At 42.5% G+C, this 18,855-nt stretch overlaps 1 protein-coding gene across 1 annotated transcript in view; it reads right to left on the reverse strand.

The window, feature by feature from the left end:
• DSCAM (DS cell adhesion molecule) overlaps window positions 1–4,499 on the reverse strand; it is a 456,923-nt gene extending 452,424 nt beyond the window's left edge. Inside the window, exon 1 of the mRNA XM_069872134.1 lies at window positions 4,307–4,499. Coding sequence (XP_069728235.1) covers window positions 4,307–4,349 — 43 coding nt within the window. The 5' untranslated portion in view covers window positions 4,350–4,499. The remainder of the gene's footprint in view (window positions 1–4,306) is intronic.
• Between the last annotated feature and the right edge of the window lie 14,356 nt (window positions 4,500–18,855).

An 18,855-nucleotide genomic window follows, 5' to 3' on the forward strand; every position in this document is an offset into this window, starting at 1 on the left:
TTCTCAAAAAAAACCTCTGCAAGGGGGACTAACTAGCTTAGAACATAAAATTACAGCATCAGCACAGTAGACCAAAAAGTATCTTTTTTAAAAAAAGAAGCATATAGGATTTCTGGACAGGAAAAAAAAAAAAAAAAGAGTTCTTTCCTGCGGAATTCCAGTTTTAAATGAAAAGCATTGATAAGAGCTTATACTTTCAGGCTGATTCTGTCTGTCTTACTAACATCAAATCTCTCCCTGGTATCTGGCTGAAGAGGATAGAGAGAAAGGCACAGTACTGCCTGTCAAACATAAATAAATAAACAAATAAACTAAAAAATATATTTTTCTTTTTACGTTAGAACGTGTTGCAATTGTCTCACTGCTAGAGGAAATTGAAAACTCTGAAGTTTACAGTTTGGGATTTTTTCAATAATTCTCCAATCTGTAGCACTCAGAAAATGGAAATGCTTACACACTTAAGATTCACCTCCTAATTTATGATCTATCCAGCTATTCACACTGGACTGGCCATGCCTGTCAATGTATTTTCTCATCCAGCATATAGTTAAGTAGATATGAAGGCACTCTCATCCAGCATTCATTACTCACCCTCTGCTAGAGGTTCAATTATTTGTATCTTCCAGGAAAATTGTACTCTTTGCCCTGTGCTTCTCTCACATTCATTCAGTACAAAAAAACGTTTTCCTATTTTACCTGCTTTGCCTATTTTGATAAATGTGTGTTTAATCTTACTGATTTAACTGTCAGGATGTAATGCATTACAGGCAATGCTACGTTCTCACATCTAAGAAGGAGTCAATGTAATAGAACAGCTAGAATCGCAGACTACAGCATAATTTGTTTTCTGTCCTTACACTGCAATGGTAGTATGGATTATAACAAAAGTTATGCAATTTAAACGTATTTTCACATATGACATGGTTTTCAATCACATATATGTAAATGTTCCAAAATACCTGCATCCACTATTTAAAAAAATTCAGAAGCTGCAATAAATGTTTGTCAACCAAGGAGTTAGCAGAATGAAGAGGAAAATAAATAAATAAATAGATAGATAAATAGATAAATAAATAAATAAAAGAGGTTTACACTTATTCTATCCCCACTCTAAATTTCCCTTCCTAACTTTACAATTGACTGAAAGTCTTTAACATTTTCAGATGATGTAATGCTTATCCATGCATCTTTACATAAACGAGTGAAGGGGAAAAAAAATACAGAGCAGGTGCCTTTATAGCAAAAATATGAAAGAGAAAATATTTTAATATTCTAGTTCCCCTCAAAAAAAAAAAAATTGTTAGGTGAAAGTACAGGGTGATTAAGAGGGAAAATAAAGTATAAGGTGGGGGGGAAAAAAAGGAGAAGGGGGGGGAAAAAAAGGAGAAGGGGGGGGAAAAAAAAGGAGAAGGGGGAAAAAAAGGAGAAGGGGGAAAAAAAAAGGAGAAGGGGGAAAAAAAAGGAGAAGGGGGAGGGAAAAGGAGAAGGGGGGAAAAAAAAGGAGAAGGGGGGGAAAAAAAGGAGAAGGGGGAAAAAAAGGAGAAGGGGGAAAAAAAGGAGAAGGGGGAAAAAAAAGGAGAAGGGGGGAAAAAAAGGAGAAGGGGGAAAAAAAAGGAGAAGGGGGAAAAAAAGGAGAAGGGGGAAAAAAAGGAGAAGGGGGAAAAAAAGGAGAAGGGGGAAAAGGAGAAGGGGGGAAAAGGAGAAGGGGGGAAAAGGAGAAGGGGGGAAAAGGAGAAGGGGGGAAAAGGAGAAGGGGGGAAAAGGAGAAGGGGGGAAAAGGAGAAGGGGGGAAAAGGAGAAGGGGGAAAGGAGAAGGGGGGAAAAGGAGAAGGGGGGGAAAAGGAGAAGGGGGGAAAAGGAGAAGGGGGGAAAAGGAGAAGGGGGAAAAGGAGAAGGGGGGAAAAGGAGAAGGGGGGAAAAGGAGGAGAAGAGGGGAATAAAGGAGGAGAAGAGGGGAATAAAGGAGGAGAAGAGGGGGGGAATAGGAGAAGAGGGGGGGAAATAGGAGAAGAGGGGCAAAAGGAGGAGAAGGGGGGCAAAAGGAGGAGAAGGGGGAGGAAAGGAGGAAAAGGGGGGGGAAAGGAGGAAAAGGGGGGGAAGGAGGAAAAGGGGGGGGAAAAGGAGGAAAAGGGGGGGAAAAGGAGGAAAAGGGGGGGAAAGGAGGAAAAGGGGGGGAAGGAGGAAAAGGGGGGGGAAAGGAGGAAAAGGGGGGGAAAGGAGGAAAAGGGGGGGAAAAGGAGGAAAAGGGGGGGAAAAGGAGGAAAAGGGGGGGAAAGGAGGAAAAGGGGGAGGAAAGGAGGAAAAGGGGGGGAAGGAGGAAAAGGGGGGGAAGGAGGAAAAGGGGGGGGAAGGAGGAAAAGGGGGGGGAAGGAGGAAAAGGGGGGGGAAGGAGGAAAAGGAGGGGGAAGGAGGAAAAGGAGGGGGAAAGGAGGAAAAGGAGGGGGAAAGGAGGAAAAGGAGGGGGAAAGGAGGAAAAGGAGGGGGAAAGGAGGAAAAGGAGGGGGGAAGGAGGAAAAGGAGGGGGGAAGGAGGAAAAGGAGGGGGGAAGGAGGAAAAGGAGGAGGGAAGGAGGAAAAGGAGGGGGGAAGGAGGAAAAGGGGGGGAAGGGAGGAAAAGGAGGGGGGAAGGAGGAAAAGGAGGGGGGAAGGAGGAAAAGGAGGGGGGAAGGAGGAAAAGGAGGGGGGAAGGAGGAAAAGGGGGGAAGGAGGAAAAGGGGGGAAGGAGGAAAAGGGGGGGAAGGGAGGAAAAGGGAGGGGAAAGGAGAAGAAGAGGGGGAAAGGAGAAGAAGGGGGGAAAGGAGAAGAAGGGGGGGAAGGAGAAGAAGGGGGGGAAGGAGAAGAAGGGGGGGAAAGGAGAAGAAGGGGGGGAAAGGAGGAGAGGGGGAAAAAAGGAGGAGGAGAGGGGGAAAAAAGGAGAAGGAGAGGGGGAAAGGAGAAGGAGGGGGGAAAGGAGAGGGGGAAAGGAGGAGAAGAGGGGGAAAGGAGGAGAAGAGGGGGAAAGGAGGAGAAGAGGGAGAAAAAGGAGGAGAAGAGGGAGAAAAAGGAGGAGAAGAGGGAGAAAAAGGAGGAGAAGAGGGAGAAAAGGAGGAGAAGAGGGAGAAAAAGGAGGAGAAGAGGGAGAAAAAGGAGGAGAATGGGGAGAAAAAGAAGAGGGGGAAAAAGGAAGAGAAGAGGGGGAAAAGGGAGGAGAAGAGGGGGAAAAAGGAGGAGAAGAGGGAGAAAAAGGAGGAGAAGAGGGAGAAAAAGAAGAGGGGGAAAAAGGAAGAGAAGAGGGGAAAAAGGGAGGAGAAGAGGGGAAAAACGGAGGAGAAGAGGGGAAAAAGGAGAAGATTAAAAAAGGAGAAGGGAAAAAAGGGAGGAGAAGGAAAAAACAAGGAGAAGGAAAAAAGGGAGGAGAAGGAAAAAAAAGAGGAAGGGGAAAAAGGAGGAGATTGAGAAAAAAAAAGAGAAGGGAAAAAAGGAGAAAAAAAGGAGGAGAAGGAAAGAAAAGGAGGAGAAAGGAAAAAAGAGGGGAAGGAAAAAAAGAGAGGAAGGAAATAAAAGAGGAGAAAAAAAAAGGATGAGAAGGTAAAAAAAGGAGAAGGGAAAAAAGAGGAGAAGGGGAAAAAAAGAGGAGAAGGAGAAAAAAAAGAGGAGAAGGGGGAAAAAAAGAGGAGAAGGGGGAAAAAAAAGAGGAGAAGGAAAAAAAAGAGGAGAAGGGAAAAAAAAGAGGAGAAGGGAAAAAGAGGAGAAGGGGAAAAAAGAGAAGGGGAAAAAAGAGAAGGGGAAAAAAGAGGAGAAGGGGAAAAAAGAGGAGAAGGGGAAAAAAGAGGAGAAGGGGAAAAAAGAGAAGGGGAAGGGGAAAAAAGAGAAGGGGAAAAAAAGGAGAAGGGGAAAAAAAGAGGAGAAGGGGAAAAAAGAGAAGGGGAAAAAAAGAGGAGAAGGGAAAAAAAGAGGAGAAGGGAAAAAAAAGAGGAGAAGAGGAAAAAAGAAGAAGGGAAAAAAAGAAGAAGGGGAAAAAAAGAAGAAGGGGAGGAAAAAGAGAAGGAAAAAAAAAAAGAAACAACCACGTAAAAGGAAGCAATATGTCAATGCGAACGCTTAGGATGAAAGCCCTTCAAATTATCGCCGCGTTCGCAGACGGATTTCCACGGCACTTGGCACTTGTGCACTTTTCCAGCTAGGGAAGCCGGAGCAGCCCCGCTCGCTCGCAGAGCCCCGGCCCCGTGCCGCGGTGGCGGGTGCCGCTCGGCGAGGCGAAATAGCCGTCGCCCTCCTCCCGCGCACAAAGGGCACGGACCCCGCTCCCCCGGCCCGGCGGCGCTCACCATGCGAGATGCTGTGGAGCAAGGCGACGGCCAACATCCACATGCCCCCGCCGCTCCCCCGCTCCCCGGGCAGCGCGCCCCGGGTCCGGCCGCCGCCTCCCTCGGCTGGTGGCTGCTGGGCGCCCCGCGAGCGCTCAGCCCCGCCTGCAGCCCCGCGGCTCCGCTCGCCGCCCGGCGCTCGGGCGGGGGAAGGGGCGGCCGGCGGCGGCGGCGGCGGCGGGAGCGGCGGGAGCGGCGGGAGCGGCGGGGAGGGCGGGGGGCGGGCGCGCGGCGCCCAGGTGCGTCCTCGGCTCGGGGCGGCGCCCGCAGGTCGCGGGAGGCAGGGCCGCAGGTGGCGGGCGCAGGAGCATCCCTGGCGGCGGCCGAGCCGGCTCCCCGCGCGCCCTTCCTCCTCCTCCTCCTCCTCCTCCTCCTCCTTCTCCTTCTCCTCCTCCTCCTCGCTCCCCGCGGCTCGGGATCGCGGCGAGCCCTCGGCCAACCTCCCGCGGGGGGAGCCGCGACCCCGGCGCCGGCCCCGCTCGCTCTGCGGTCTTAGAGCACCGCGGTGGGGAAAGAAAAGAAGGAAAAAAAAAAAAAGGGAAAAAAAAAAAAAAACCCGAGGCCAATAGAAGGAGGCAGCGGAATATCCTGCCTCTCGATAGTTGGCTGGACTGCGTCCGTTTGGCATCAGCCGAGTTGTATATGACTAACGTGTTGACGGGGGGGGGGCTGCTGGAAGGTCACAGCCCAGACGGGCGAGCGCATCAAATAATTGACTAGGAAACTGAAAGAAGAACGAAAAATACATATATCTATACATCCACGTCTACATTTCCCAGCGCTTACGCAGCCCCAGACACTGTTTGGCCTTTCGTGTGTTTCTTTTTCTGCGGTAACGATTTTTTTTTTCTGTACCGAAAGAGTAAATTGCAGCCTCTCTAACTAAAAGCAATTTCTGCGTCTATTCTTTTTCACATCTATGATGTGAAGGTTGGTCTAAAAAGGAAAAGAAAAAAGGGAAAAAATATTAAATGAAGACAGCTAGGGGAAAAAAATCAATATTGTGAAATACATAACAGCATTAAGGCAACTCTGAATTTAAGCTGTAAGATGAAAAGCAAACACAACAAAGCAATAAGGAATCTCAACTTGCATAATCCCCAGTGAGTTACCAAACGGGATCGCTTCACATTTGGGGGTCTTTGCAGGATAATTTTTTTTTTTTTTTTTTTTCAATTGCTTCATAGCACCAGACACGGCCAGGGTGCCAACGCTCAGTCTTGTACATTGTAATAGAACCTGAGGAAGGATGTCCCTCAAAAGGACATTGCGATGAACATGTGCAGAGAGCTCAGCAACACAGCTGGACACGTTGGAAAATCTCGCCGAGGATGTTTCTAAAGCCATACAGAATGGACCAAAATGCACTCCCTAAGCACTGTATAAGGCCATTTGTTACAATCCTTGCGAAAACCAAAGTCAAAACAGAGCAAATGCCATCATGCAGGTGCTTAGTTCCCAGTACCAGCCAGAGGAGACTGAAACCATGAAGTGAAAGCAGGAGAGAGGAGACCTATAGTGGGCAGGATTTGATGGGAGTTGTTCCTGGCTGACCTTAAGAAGATGATGTGGGTAATGAGGGAAGTTGTTCAGTGGAAAACAGCATCTGATGCCGCTATAAAAAAAAAAAAAAAAGAAAAAAAAAGGTGGGAGGGAAGTTTGCTTTTTTTGGTAATGAAGTTCTTTTACAAATGGCAATACTTTAATCTCTTTGTTTAGAAGACAGCTAGTGAGTAGCAGAAATGCCGCAGTATTAATTCGAGAGCATTTTGGAGAAGTTCGTGACAGATTTGTTCAGGCAGCTCTTTCAGAATTGCTTTATTCCCCATTTTGAAGCCCAAAGCATGTTTGGGGCTACAAAGCTATACCACACGGAATGGATATATCCTCTTCTTATACCCTTCTTCCTCCTTTACTCATCTTCATGACTCTGGCAGCCCTTGAAAAAAATTCAGTTTCATTTAAAGCAGTCCCAAGCAAGCTTCTGTACATTTCAGTTTATTTAAAACAACAACAGCAGCTGCAGACTGAAAAGTCTTTAATTTGTTCTTCTAGGGCACTGAAAGGCACGAGACCAACTTTCAGCGGGTATAAAACCTTCTTTATCAACAGCCAGCTAAACAGGCAGTGTCATCATAGTCCTAAGCTAAGTTTAAGAAAGAGAGGGGAAGGCAGGGCACAATTTTGTGTGAAAGCATGGTTCACTGGTCCTGCTGCTCAGGGAATAACTTGACTGAAATCTAAATTAAACAATCTGTCAAAGTGAAGAAACAAGACTATATGATAGCTTCCATGCAGAGTACGTTCAATCAGAATGCTAGTTTTCAAGTCTGAAAAATCGTGTATGATCAGGCTTCAAATGCAATCAAGGCTGGTTAAGGTCATCAGCCAAGGAGGATCCCCTTTTATGCTTTTGGGTTTGCTGGTTTGTTTTTTTAGAATATTCTAGATTAAGTGGCCAGAAATTATGTAATTACTTCTAAACCTAATTTAATCATTTTGCAGTAAGACATTTTTATTAGAATTTGCACAAAACTATATCTTCTCTGGGGAAAAATAAAATCCTATGTAATCATATCCTGTGTGATTCAAAATCAAAAATCTTAAAATGTGCTTAAATTAAGTTCCTAGGCTGGGTTTAGGTCTACTGGTTGATCGTATCAGGTTGTTCATTCTTACTCTCTAGCTTTCTGCAGCTACCACACTGACTCTACGAAGAATATCTCTTGAAGTTAACAAAGATGCGGTAACAGTATCCACCAGCTGACAATCACCCTAAATTTACCTCAAACACTTAGCACAAGCGGTAGAGTTCTTCATTAGGACCTTCACTGAAACCCCAATGCATTCGAGTCATCTGATTCTAATGGGGCACCCAGAACATTAATATACTCTCTGACAGTTGTGGCCACACACATTCAGGTTGTCCCCTGGCGCACCAGCATGAAGTACGCACAGAAATACCACTAGTATGATCAGTCTGGCAAGAACCAGCCTAGCCACCAGCTTTCAGCTGAGCACACGCAGGGGTTAAAAGGCAAGGTCTGCGAAGCAATTTTGCGGTGCATGTGCATCCTATTCTCAAATTAAGTGAGAAGACACACAAGCAGACCGATACACCCAACAAAAGAGGGAGGCAAAGTGATTTTGTGAAAATTAAGTAGCTTACAATGATCCAGCTGGCCCAACATTTCACATTACCATATTGGAAGACGATGTCTTTAACTTCTGTAACCAGTCTTGCAGAAAGATTCTCTTCTCAAAGAAAAAGATAAAATGGCCTGTCTACAATAAGTCTGCATTGATTCGGACTTAAAAAGACACAGGAATCTTCCAAGGAGAGACTGGGCTGGGAGTAGTAGCAGTAATTGGTTCTATTCAGATCGTGGATGGTTTCATAGGCTTTGGGCTTTAGGGAACTCAGTCAAATATCTGCCATTGAAGCTTTCAACTATTCAAACAGAACCCTTCATTGTCATTCAGGATGCGAAAATTCTCATCTGCAATTTCAGCTTTGAAAATGGTTTAAAAAGTACCTGAGGGGAGAAGAAAGAATGGGAGGGAAAAAGAGAGGAAGTGAAGAGAAAACACGTTGAAAGAGGAAGTTCTCAGCAGTCAGAAGATTTGGGGGGGAAAAAAAATAATAAAAAATGAACATGCATGAAACCAGAATCTAAATGACTGATCAGCCCAGTTTCTGGAAGAGATGATACCTTGACTCAGTCATCCTTCTGTTTCTAGATCACTCTGTGTCTCCTCATTGTTGACCTCTTTCCCTGACTGTACTCTTCTTGACTTACGTTCTTTCAGCATAGTTATTTGAAAGAAAAATATCAGTTATTAGTTTGTAGACTAGGTAAAGATAACTCTGCTAGGGGCTATCATCTAAGTGAACTAACATCAGTTGTAAATGTAGTTATGATTTTAATTTTAATAAGACTTAACAATGTTTTCAGTTCCCCTGAGAGGGGAGTTGTAGTCCCATTTAGCTTTAAAACAAAACCAAAGCAGAAGCATACCACCCTGGGACAACAGCAGAAAAGGAACAAAACCTGACACAATTCACTAAGCAACTGTTTTTCCCCCTTTTAATGAAAATGTGCGAAGAGGAGTCATGTAAAGGATTTGTGAATATTTGGCTGAAATAAATACCAGTCCAAAACATTCAGATCTCAGTCTTCTGAATCCAGTATTTTCAGTTTTCTTTCTAGGAATCATATCTATTTTAAAGCTGAAAATGACAAGTCTGAACAGCTCTTCCTCAAATTTTCAGGTAAACTAAGTCTTTGATGCTGTAGCCATAATGAAGGAAGATCTACCCAAAGGGTGATAAAGGGGGCAGGAGTTAAGAAGAGTAGAGGAGCAGAAATGGTATAGCTTCTCAGTAGCTTCCATCAGTCTAGAAACAGGAGAATCAAAAGCCTTGTGAGAACAGGTTTTCCTCACAAGAATTCATGCCCGATTTGATACTGGAAAGATTCAGATAAATGTTGAATGCTTGTCAAAACCAATTGCTAAACCTCCTGATATTCGCCGGCTACCAGCCTTAATGCTTATATCTATAAGCTCACAGTCAGCCATTTTGATCAGAATAAGCTGCAAAATTTAAGTATTTTCCATGAGACACTTAAGAATTTTTTAAAAATTTCTTGTTCTGTAAATTCCATTATGAAGATACGAGTAGACATGCTCTGTTTATTACTAGGAAACTGGGAACACTCAAGATAGACAAACAAAATCTACACATCTGCATGCAATTACTTGTAAAAGCTGCTATACTACTGGTACCTATCTAGTCCACTTCCAAAATACAAGGGAATAAGTACAATTTGCCTCCTATAGTTCATCTGAAGCCATCGACTACTCCAAGCTGATAATGTGCAAGAATATTATCTGGCAAAAAATGTGCTCTCTCGCATGACCTGTCCTTACAGTATACACACAATTAACCATTCACTTTTGATATGCTCATGAATTAAAGCAGCAGCTTTCAAAACAGCGTATATAGCTTAATGCAAACGAAGCTTGAAAGCATAAAATGGAGATTATTTTTTGCCTGAAGTTACTCTTTTTCTGCAGCTCATTTCTGGGGTTCCAGTAGCACCTGGAAAACATGAATGAATAAGCTTATACCAACAGATGGTTCTGCGAGCACAGAATCAGTGGGAAAAAGAATTTCCACTGGATATTGGTTCAGAAGACTGAAGACCTATATTGATTCTCAAATATCTATTATTTTTCCCAATGCTTTCAAGAAACTGGAGTGGGACTGGTCTCTCTCTTCTCTGCCCACGCACATATTTATACACATACACATGGAAATGCAACGACTTAAGTATATTCTGCTTACACTGACCTAAGAAATTGATTGAAACTGGCCAAGGGATTAAAAAATTATTGGAGAGAAGAAAGAGAGGACCTTACGAAGACTTTCTTAGAAAACCATGGTAGAGTAAGGCATGGAAAAATCCAGTCTGTGGGAAGGATTTATAACCTTGTGTGTGATTCATGTTTTCTTGTGGTTAAATCTGATTTTTCTATATTAAACATCATCACCAAAGCACAGTGCAGTGATTTTTTTTTTTTTTTGGTGCTGTAGACTTCTTTTTGCATTGCATCTTGTAAACAAACAGAAAGAGGTATGATTTGTAGCTGTTTAAAGAACTGACAGTGAACCAAAGGAAAAATATTCCCTTTCAGAGGGGAGAAGCTAGGAAAATAATTTAATTTTCAAATCTTCCTACAGACAAGCTTGTGGGGGCTGTAAAATAGCTAAAGATGAAGGATAGGACACAGCACATGTTGTGGGTGAAAATCTGGTCTCGCAAAAGGGCAGAATGGCTTCTCTCAACACTAACTGGTTCTCATAAGAGAAAGTAGCATAACCTGATACGCAAACACCATGGCACTGAAGATATCCGTTTAAAAGTCTTGAAATAAACATGAACTAAACCCCCTTGTGTGTCTGATGTATGTATAAGGAGAAGACATTAAAGACCACAGCATTAAATGATTTTAATGCCAAGATATGGTGGAATGAATTACATATATTGAAATTATAGGCATAGCTGTGCCATACAATACGTATCATAATGTTGTAGCATGAAAAGGCTGAGTCAAGAGTACTATTTCATTTCTAAATCTGATTTTCCATTATTGGGATTAGGAGTCAGAGCCTTTTAATGAGTGATCTAGGACTGCTCTGGGTTTGGATGCAGGCATGTATATAAACACGTAACAGTTGCTTATTAAAAAGAAGGGGGGGAAAATTTGAAGGAATATCACAGCTTCAAAAAGGCTTTTTTTTAAAAAAAATGAATGATGGTTTCAAATTTCTGCAGACCTCTGTTTTATAATTGTTACAGTGCAATCCATTAAGTACTGTAATTATGTGGGAAGAAGGTTATCTCTGGTCCTGAGCCAAATTCTGCTTTCTATTACCTGCCCAGGATGTCAGTGGCTTATGCAGAATAGCAAACACATAACAAAAAACCAGAATTTAACTATTGCGAGCCAATACCCCCCTGGCTAGAGTCAACACGCAGAAGGCAGCAGGACAAGCAGAGCTTGCCATGCCTCAGACAATGCATAGTGTCTTCTGTATTCTCATCTTTCTCTTCTGGCTCCCATCTGCTTCTAAGTGGTGATGAAGAGGCAATGTTTCTGCTTGCAGATTGCTGGGAGCACATGCAAGTGTGGCTCTTCCCAACCTTGGTGCAAAGGAGGGGAACAGGGGGGAGCAGCAGAACAGCAAAGCAGCAGTGGAGCAAGGAGGCAGGGTTGCCAAGCAACAGTCTACCGCGGGGGGAGTGTTAAAACGGGGAAAGGAAACAGATAAAAATTGCATTTGCTCATGTGGGGCAACGGTAGCCCTTCCATCTGCTTTTCTTCCTGCTTCCAGTGAGTTACGGGTGTGGATTTTGTGAGAGGATTTGGCCATAAGCGTTTCTTGCATCATGAGCTCCAGTCAGCTCCTCAAGGAGGTTGCAACAAGAAGAACCATAAGGAATACTTTCTTTGCCAACTTGTTGTCATGGATAATACAGCAAGAACTGCAGCAGGCTGTCGTAAGTTCTCCAGACAGCCTGCCCCAAGTCTCACAAATACAAAGTAAAGCCAGACCTTCCCCATACATACATTTGCACCAATGATATTCCTTCTGTTGCACCATCGTTTGCCTTAGAGAAACATGCACAATATACGGGAGATTTTTTTCCTTCATATCATATAGACAAGTGGAGCCTTTGTATTATTTCCGTATAAGGTTCTTGTTCTTATTCTGTGAAGTCATAAACATTTGAAGGCCTGGTATGACATCAGAGGAGTAGATCTTCACAAAAGCTGTAGGCAAGAGGTATTCTAGTGAAGAGGGACTAATTAGGAGAAGGGGTGGAATATACAAAAATAAAAGCTTCTGGCTGTTAATGGGGCCAGGCTACACATACTGGAGAGATTTTCACAGAGACTGACCTCAGGGATCCCAACCCCCTCTCTGCAAGGACAAATCTACCACTAAGCCAGCTCCCCATGGCACCACATTACAGCTCTAATTGAATCTGGTAACTGGTTCCAGTTGCAAATTGTTCTGCCTCTTCCCTGGCACAACTGGATGTTCTCAGGTGTAGTCACAAGAACTACTTGTGAGCCCCTTCTTCTGTTAACCCTTTCTTGCCTGTCCACAATTTATAGACATTATCACAGATCATCAAGAAACTGTGCTTTCACACCACCATAATATTAATACTGAAAACAGAGAAGTAAGCATATTCAGGAGACAATTTCTCTCATCTTGAAGTGGTTGTCTGAAGTAGGACAGAAAGTGCACCCTGAAAGTCCCTGTTCCTCTCCCTCCATTTATTATGCGGAGAAGCTAAAGTGACTCGCACCATAAACACTTTAAATTAAACAAGATTAGCAATGTCCGTAGCAGCCAACTGTTGCTGAGTTTTTAAATAGCAGCAAGCCCACAGGCAGGATTTGAAGGCAACTAATGGAGATTTTGTCTTTTGGGGAGGAAATTTTTATACTGGATTAGAAAAGTACTTGACTTCAAGCCTAGCAAACAAGTAGAAATTGATATACTGTTTGGAGATGGAAAGTGACTCCATGTACTTCGTGGGAGAAGTTCAATAAGTCAGTGGTGTGACAGACTTCGGCAGTAGAGAGTAATATCAGACAGAGAAGCAATGGGATACCCTGCGCAGTGGATGGTCTCACAGTAAACTGAAAGGCTGGGTAAACATGAGTGACAGCAGTATGTTGGACTGTTATCAAAGCAGAAGAATCATAACTGTCATGTCATCACTGGTGACATCGCATCTGGAGTACTGTGTACCAGTTCTGGGCTCCTCAATCTACAAAAGACGCAAGCATACTAGAGTGAGTTTAGTGAAGGAACACAAAGGTGGTTAAGGGACTGCAGAATCTGTTGTGGAAAGGCTGAGAGAGCCTACACTGTTTATCCTGGAGAAGAGGAGGCTTGGGGATCTTAATAATGCATAAAAATACCTACTAGGGTGCTGAAAAGAAGATGTAGCCTAACTCTTCTCAGTGATATCCAGTGAAGAGACAAAAGGCAATACACACAAACAGAAAACAAGAAGTTCCATATAAACATAAGAAAGAGAAATACATAATTTCGTTATTTTTTTGGGGGGGCGGGGGGAGGGGAGGGGGCAGTCTAACACTGGCATGAGTTGCCCACAGAGTTTTTGGAGTCTTCATCTTTGGAGATACTCAGAACTTGACAGGGGACAGTCCTGAGCAACCTGCTGTAGTAGTTGACTCTGCTTTAGGCAGTGGGGTTGGACTAGATCTTCCAAGTTCAACCTCATGGATCCTGTGGCAAAACCACTGACTTCATTACCCACAGAAAAGCTGATCTGGGTACAGTAGAGAATGGTGTTGTGGTATTTTCAGCTCATTTACCTTGGGGGTTGTTTTGGGTTCGTTTTCGCTTTTTTTCCTTTTAAAAATAGGTACCTGTCAAAAGTGGTTTCTTCACCATGACCACCAATTAATTTTAGTTAATGATGGCTTATATAAAAAGCCTGCATTTACTAGCAGTTGCCACAGTTGGGTTTTCCCTCAGTTTAAGTGCTCATAAAGTGACAGCTACTAAGCAAAAAAACCCATAAATATCTTTGCAGGAAGCAAAACGGACAAGTAAAAACAGTTTGCCTGCCTTACCTGGAAAAGACTCTAGGTTATTGGAGTGTGAAGTAGGTTGAAAATGCATTTTCTAACTACTCTGGAATAGTTCTTCCAGAACTGCAAACAAAAAAAATCCCCCCGTGCCATCCCACACCTCGAGATGCAGACAAGGCAGATGAAGGGGAGGGCTTTGGTGTTTGACACAAAGCACAGAATGCCAGTGTTTCTCTCCAGAGCAGAGGGATGCCTGTTTTATACTTCCTGTTTTATACATAGTTATCACATCCTTGCTGATTCATCTCTTCCTTAAGCATACTGTTTCCTCTCTCCCCACCTTATATTCCTCTCACACAGAGCTCCTTCCTGCTTCTGTCACTTCTGTCATATATATCTGGATCTGTCTGTTTCTGCTATCTCTTTCCTTGAAATGATATGACCAGAACACAATGGACTTAAAGCATTTTTTAGCTGAATGTTAAGCTAGTAGTCTTGAAAAGATACACCTGTCTTCCATAACATCATGTCTTTTGCTTACATGGCAATTTTGAGAGAATAACTTCTTACTATTTTGGTCTCCCTGCTTTTGCCCAGGACGTGGATATAAGAAATGAAGTTATGCTTAACTGATTATAAGTCAATAAATGGATCAAGAAGATTTTCTACCAAAATGGGTTTATTAAAAAAAAAAAAAAAGAAAATCCTAGATACTGAGGCAAGAAAATATCCCCGGGGGGGACACTTGCATCAATATTCCATATCATTTCATATGGTATAAAGCATGTACTTGATTTTATTAGACTGAATAGTGTATTGTTTTCCTGATCTCTAAGTCCTCATTTCAGTTACTGCTGCAAAGGTATTTCAAAGCTGATTCACTGAATTCAACCAACTTCCATCTTTAAGTATAAATTTAAGACTGATCAAAAAGTTAATTGACAAAAGTTCCCCTTTTTTGGAAAAAAAAAAGCTGAGTCCAGTACATTGGAATCATTCTGCTGTATAAATTCAAAATTTCAATGCAGTTTCTTGACTGGTGTATTCAAATTACAATAAAAAATAACTGTTTGACAGTAAGAAAACCATAGCAATTTGATTTTTTTTTCTCTATAGGAAGTTTGGCTTTACTGTCAGCTTAGAACTGAAGAAAATTATACTATGTTAACATTTGTCATTAAATTCAATTACTGTTTTTCAAATAGTTTTAATTCACATGCTAAGATCTTAATCTGGCAGTATAAGGACAGGTTTCTAAGTTTTCATTTCTGTATGTAAATTTTCTTCTAGATAGATACAAAAAGACGTGTGGTGATCTCACTTAAAGACCTAACAGATAATTATCATAGATTGTGGCACATGCAAATCTCCACACTCAGAGTTTTCAGAAGTGATCAGCAGCTGTTTCAGGTCATGACTGATGGGAGCTGGCAAAGCTTTGTGGGAAAGTGGCAAAATGCCTCCATGTGTATGTCCAGCTAACGTGTTACAGAATTTCCACATAAATAATAACCAGATTACCCCAGACAAGATTTGGGGGTGGGGTCAGCTGAAGAGAAGTGAGAGAGACCTCATTTGCATTCAATAGTTAATATTGAGAAGTTAATACTTCCAAATCATGAAACAGAATTTTCCTCCATGTCTCGGAAGCGTGACCCAGTCATTTCTTGTACCCAATATACTCCCATGAGTGCAGTAAATATTTCTAAAACACATTTCTGAATTCAGTTTTTGGAAGGTATATTTATACAAGGATTACTAGGAAACTGTTAGATAGAGCCAAGAAGAAGTAGTGGCAGATAGGAATGGTTGGACTCGATGATCTAAGAGGTCTCTTCCAACCTAGTGATTCTATTCTATGATCGGATTCTAATCTAGTCTAGTCTATTCTATGCATACAGCTATTATGTACAACCTTTTAAACACAGAGGGGAGCACAAAGTAAGACCTTCCAAATACCATATACATTCATTTCCTGTCCTGTGCAGGGTGACAAATGGCATGGAGTTAACTATTTCTTCTCTTTCAGAACATGTTCTGAAAGGGGAAGTGGTGTTCTCTGTGCCTCCCCCCACAGCAAAGGTCGTTCTGATGTTTGTAGAAATAGCGTTCAGTTACGGGCTGTCACTTGGCTATGTAAGCGAGTTTAAACGATTACTGAGCGATTTTGCCGTTCTCCTGGTGGCTGCCCATGACGCTCCAAGCACAAAAGGCACAAACCCCACTCCCCGCTCCCCTTCCCTTGGGCCGGCGGTGCTCACCATGCGAGATGCTGTGGAGCAAGGCGACGGCCAACATCCACATGCCCCCGCCGTCTTCCCTCTCCCACATCTCTAATCACATAGATCCCTCGGCAAACCTCCCCTGCCTCTCAGCGTGGTGCAGGGGAGCCATAACCCCAGCCCTCTGCAGACTTAAAGCAATCTCCACAGCGGGAGAGAAAGTGAGACCAGAAGGAAAAAAATAACTGCAACTCATTTTTACAGTCATAGATAACGGAATCGGTAGCGTCAGCCGTGTGAGCACAGAAAGTGCATGCTTCATCGTGATCAGCTCATTCTAGGTGGCACTCTGGAGGGACCAGTGGGAATAAGTATTAGATCGGATTGTATATAGGACACCGTTTATTTGGTTTTTAACTATGTTTGATCAGTCATACTAAACTGTATTTCTGAAGGAAGTATCCTGACTATTAGCCTTCCTTATGTGCAATATCCTTGCTGATTTGTGAATCTTTCAAGTTAATGCAATAGCTTGTTTTCGTTCTTATATATGAGTCAATGAGACAGTGTTAGAGCTCTCAAGAATGTAATGTTTTCTCCTAGAGAGGTGAGAATGCTAGTTTGGCTTGAGATCCAGACCGCAGATCCTAGACCCAGATCCTACAGACATTTAGCTCGTTCTCTGCATGGGAAAGTGAATCATCTTCTCTTTAGTCACTCACACAGCTGAGCAGCAGTTTAAGGTTAAAGGGATATTAAAAATGGTCTTCCCTAGAAGGGAACTGTAATCACACTGGCAGCAAAGCAGAAACAGGCCTTTAAGGTGAATGGACTCAAAGGTAAAATGGGGATAGATCTTGGGAACGTCATAATATGCAGAAGAGGCTATATGAAAGAAAGCCTGAAGTGGTTATGTACTGAGCTGGAGAAGGCAGGAAACTCTGCAATAAAGCATCAGCAATACCAAAAAAAAAAGAAAGATAGAAGATGTAGTACTTGAAAATATGAATAAGAAAGGTAGTAGATGCAAAGTTCCTGAAGATTTTAAGTATAGAATTAATTACGTTTTTAACTTTTGGATTGGTAAGGAAAATTATCTTTGGGGATGTATTTTGTAAGGATTCAGGATTCAGCTCAGTACGTGTATACTTGGATGGCCTTGGAGTAAGTTCTTGCAGTGACAGAAATATCGGCAGTGGGAAATAGGATGCATGGTGTGGTTATCGGGGAAAAAATGGCAGATCATTCTTACTCTGAGTAAAAAGCAACAAGTTCTAGATGTGTGAGGTGCAAAACAGAGAGATGTCAAAAGCAAACTCCAAAGTATGTAAGGATGGAAATCTTTGCAGTGACAGAGGAAGGGAAGGGAAATTAGGGGGAACTGGAAAGATGGATGTGGTCTTGGTGTCAAAATGATTAGCTTCTCAAGAAGATATTTAGTGGCATAGCTAAAGTACGTAGCTATATACTCTCTGTACGTGTCATGGGCATATCTAGCGGGGTTTGGGTAGCAGCTGGCTGCAAGATGCCCTGTGCAGGAGACCAGGGAGTGCCCCTTGCTGGTGACATCTGGGTCTGCCCTGCTCAGAAATGGGCAGCACTGACCCACTATGTGCCAATACCACAGCCAGTTAAAGCATGTTCTGTCTTTTCAGGTGGGTTTAAGAAAAAGGGGTAACAGCTAGGGCAGAACACACTAAAAGGGAGATGCAGGACACACTAAAGGAGACACAAGAGGAGATGTGCCTCTGAGGAGGCTGTGCTAGTGGACAAGGGAGGGGAGGGCAGGGGAGGGACAGGTAGAACTCCAGCAGGATTGCAGCCAGTGGAGGAATTAATGCCAGAGCAGAGGAAATGAATAAGAAGAAAGGAGCCATAAAGTAAAAGAATAAGAAACAAGGAGTGGCACAAAAACCTGCTACATGCTGGCAGCAGCCTCCTGTACTGTCCATTGCATTACTGAAAGGACTGAGTATAACTTGAGACTAGGGGAGACAAGGAAGGGGAGGAAAAGTATTTTCCTATGCGTTTGTTTAATTCATTGTCTTCTTTGTTTCTCGATACCAAAATCAGTAATTAAAAGTTTATTTTCTTTGGAAATAAATTAAATTACACGGAATTCCCTGAGTCAAGTCTTCCTCTGATTATATATTAGTAGCCCTGCAAGCAAATGTAACACTTCATAATACCTGTTAAGGAACTGCTAAAAAGAAGAAGAAAAGGAAAAGGAAAAATCATCAGTTTTCAAATTAAGGCAAACTGCAAAAACAGTGAATTAATTATTTGTAAGATTCTAAACATGGATTTGGCTTCCTCTTGCTTCTTACATAAATTAAATATATGAAAAATATATCAGCAAGCCTTCTATAGAACAATAGCATTTTCTTTATTAAGAGATGGATAGCAGGAGTCTTTGTATCCAGAAACAGTTTACTGTTATTTTACATATCCTTTCATCAAAAAGAAATAATGATCAGTTGTGAGACAAATAGTTTCCTCTTGATTTGAAATTATGAAAATGTCCTGTTAAATCAGCAGAAGGAAAATAAAAACTTGTCAGATGGTTTCATTAGGGGTTCTTATGTTAAATACTTCTGCTGTTGATTTCCTAATTGTATAACTTGGAAGTTCTACTGCAAATGTTTTTATGCAGACAAGTAGTGAATGTGTAGGAATGTATCTTAATGCTAAAGCATGATGATTCTGTGCAGGTTTGTCATTGTTTGACAGTTTTGTTGGGTTTTTTTCCAATAAGGAGAGGATCCTTCCAAGTTCTCAACTGCCTTTGTGCCCACAATTTTTCTTGGCAGTGACTTCCCAGTGGTCCTTGCTTATGAACACTATGACCCTGCAGTAAGCGTTCTTGAAAATCTCAAATGGATTGAGTAACATCTGAATGCGTGGAATCCAGTTGCACAGTTATTGCTTTGGGCTTCCTCATGGTGGAGAGACAATAGTTGTACTTCTGTCATGAAGAGATGTGATCCAGAATTTTTCTTGTGGCATTAACTTCACTACTTCTATTGCCTCTTAGAACTATGTCTCAACTCTTGACAATCTTTTGTGCATTTAGCTTCCACAGCATCCCTGTGTTTGGAGTGGGTTGTCATTGCTATATTAAAGAAGAAGAACTGAATCACA

This window comes from Phaenicophaeus curvirostris, chromosome 1, assembly GCF_032191515.1.
Source record: "Phaenicophaeus curvirostris isolate KB17595 chromosome 1, BPBGC_Pcur_1.0, whole genome shotgun sequence".
In the NCBI taxonomy this organism is placed as follows: domain Eukaryota; kingdom Metazoa; phylum Chordata; class Aves; order Cuculiformes; family Cuculidae; genus Phaenicophaeus; species Phaenicophaeus curvirostris.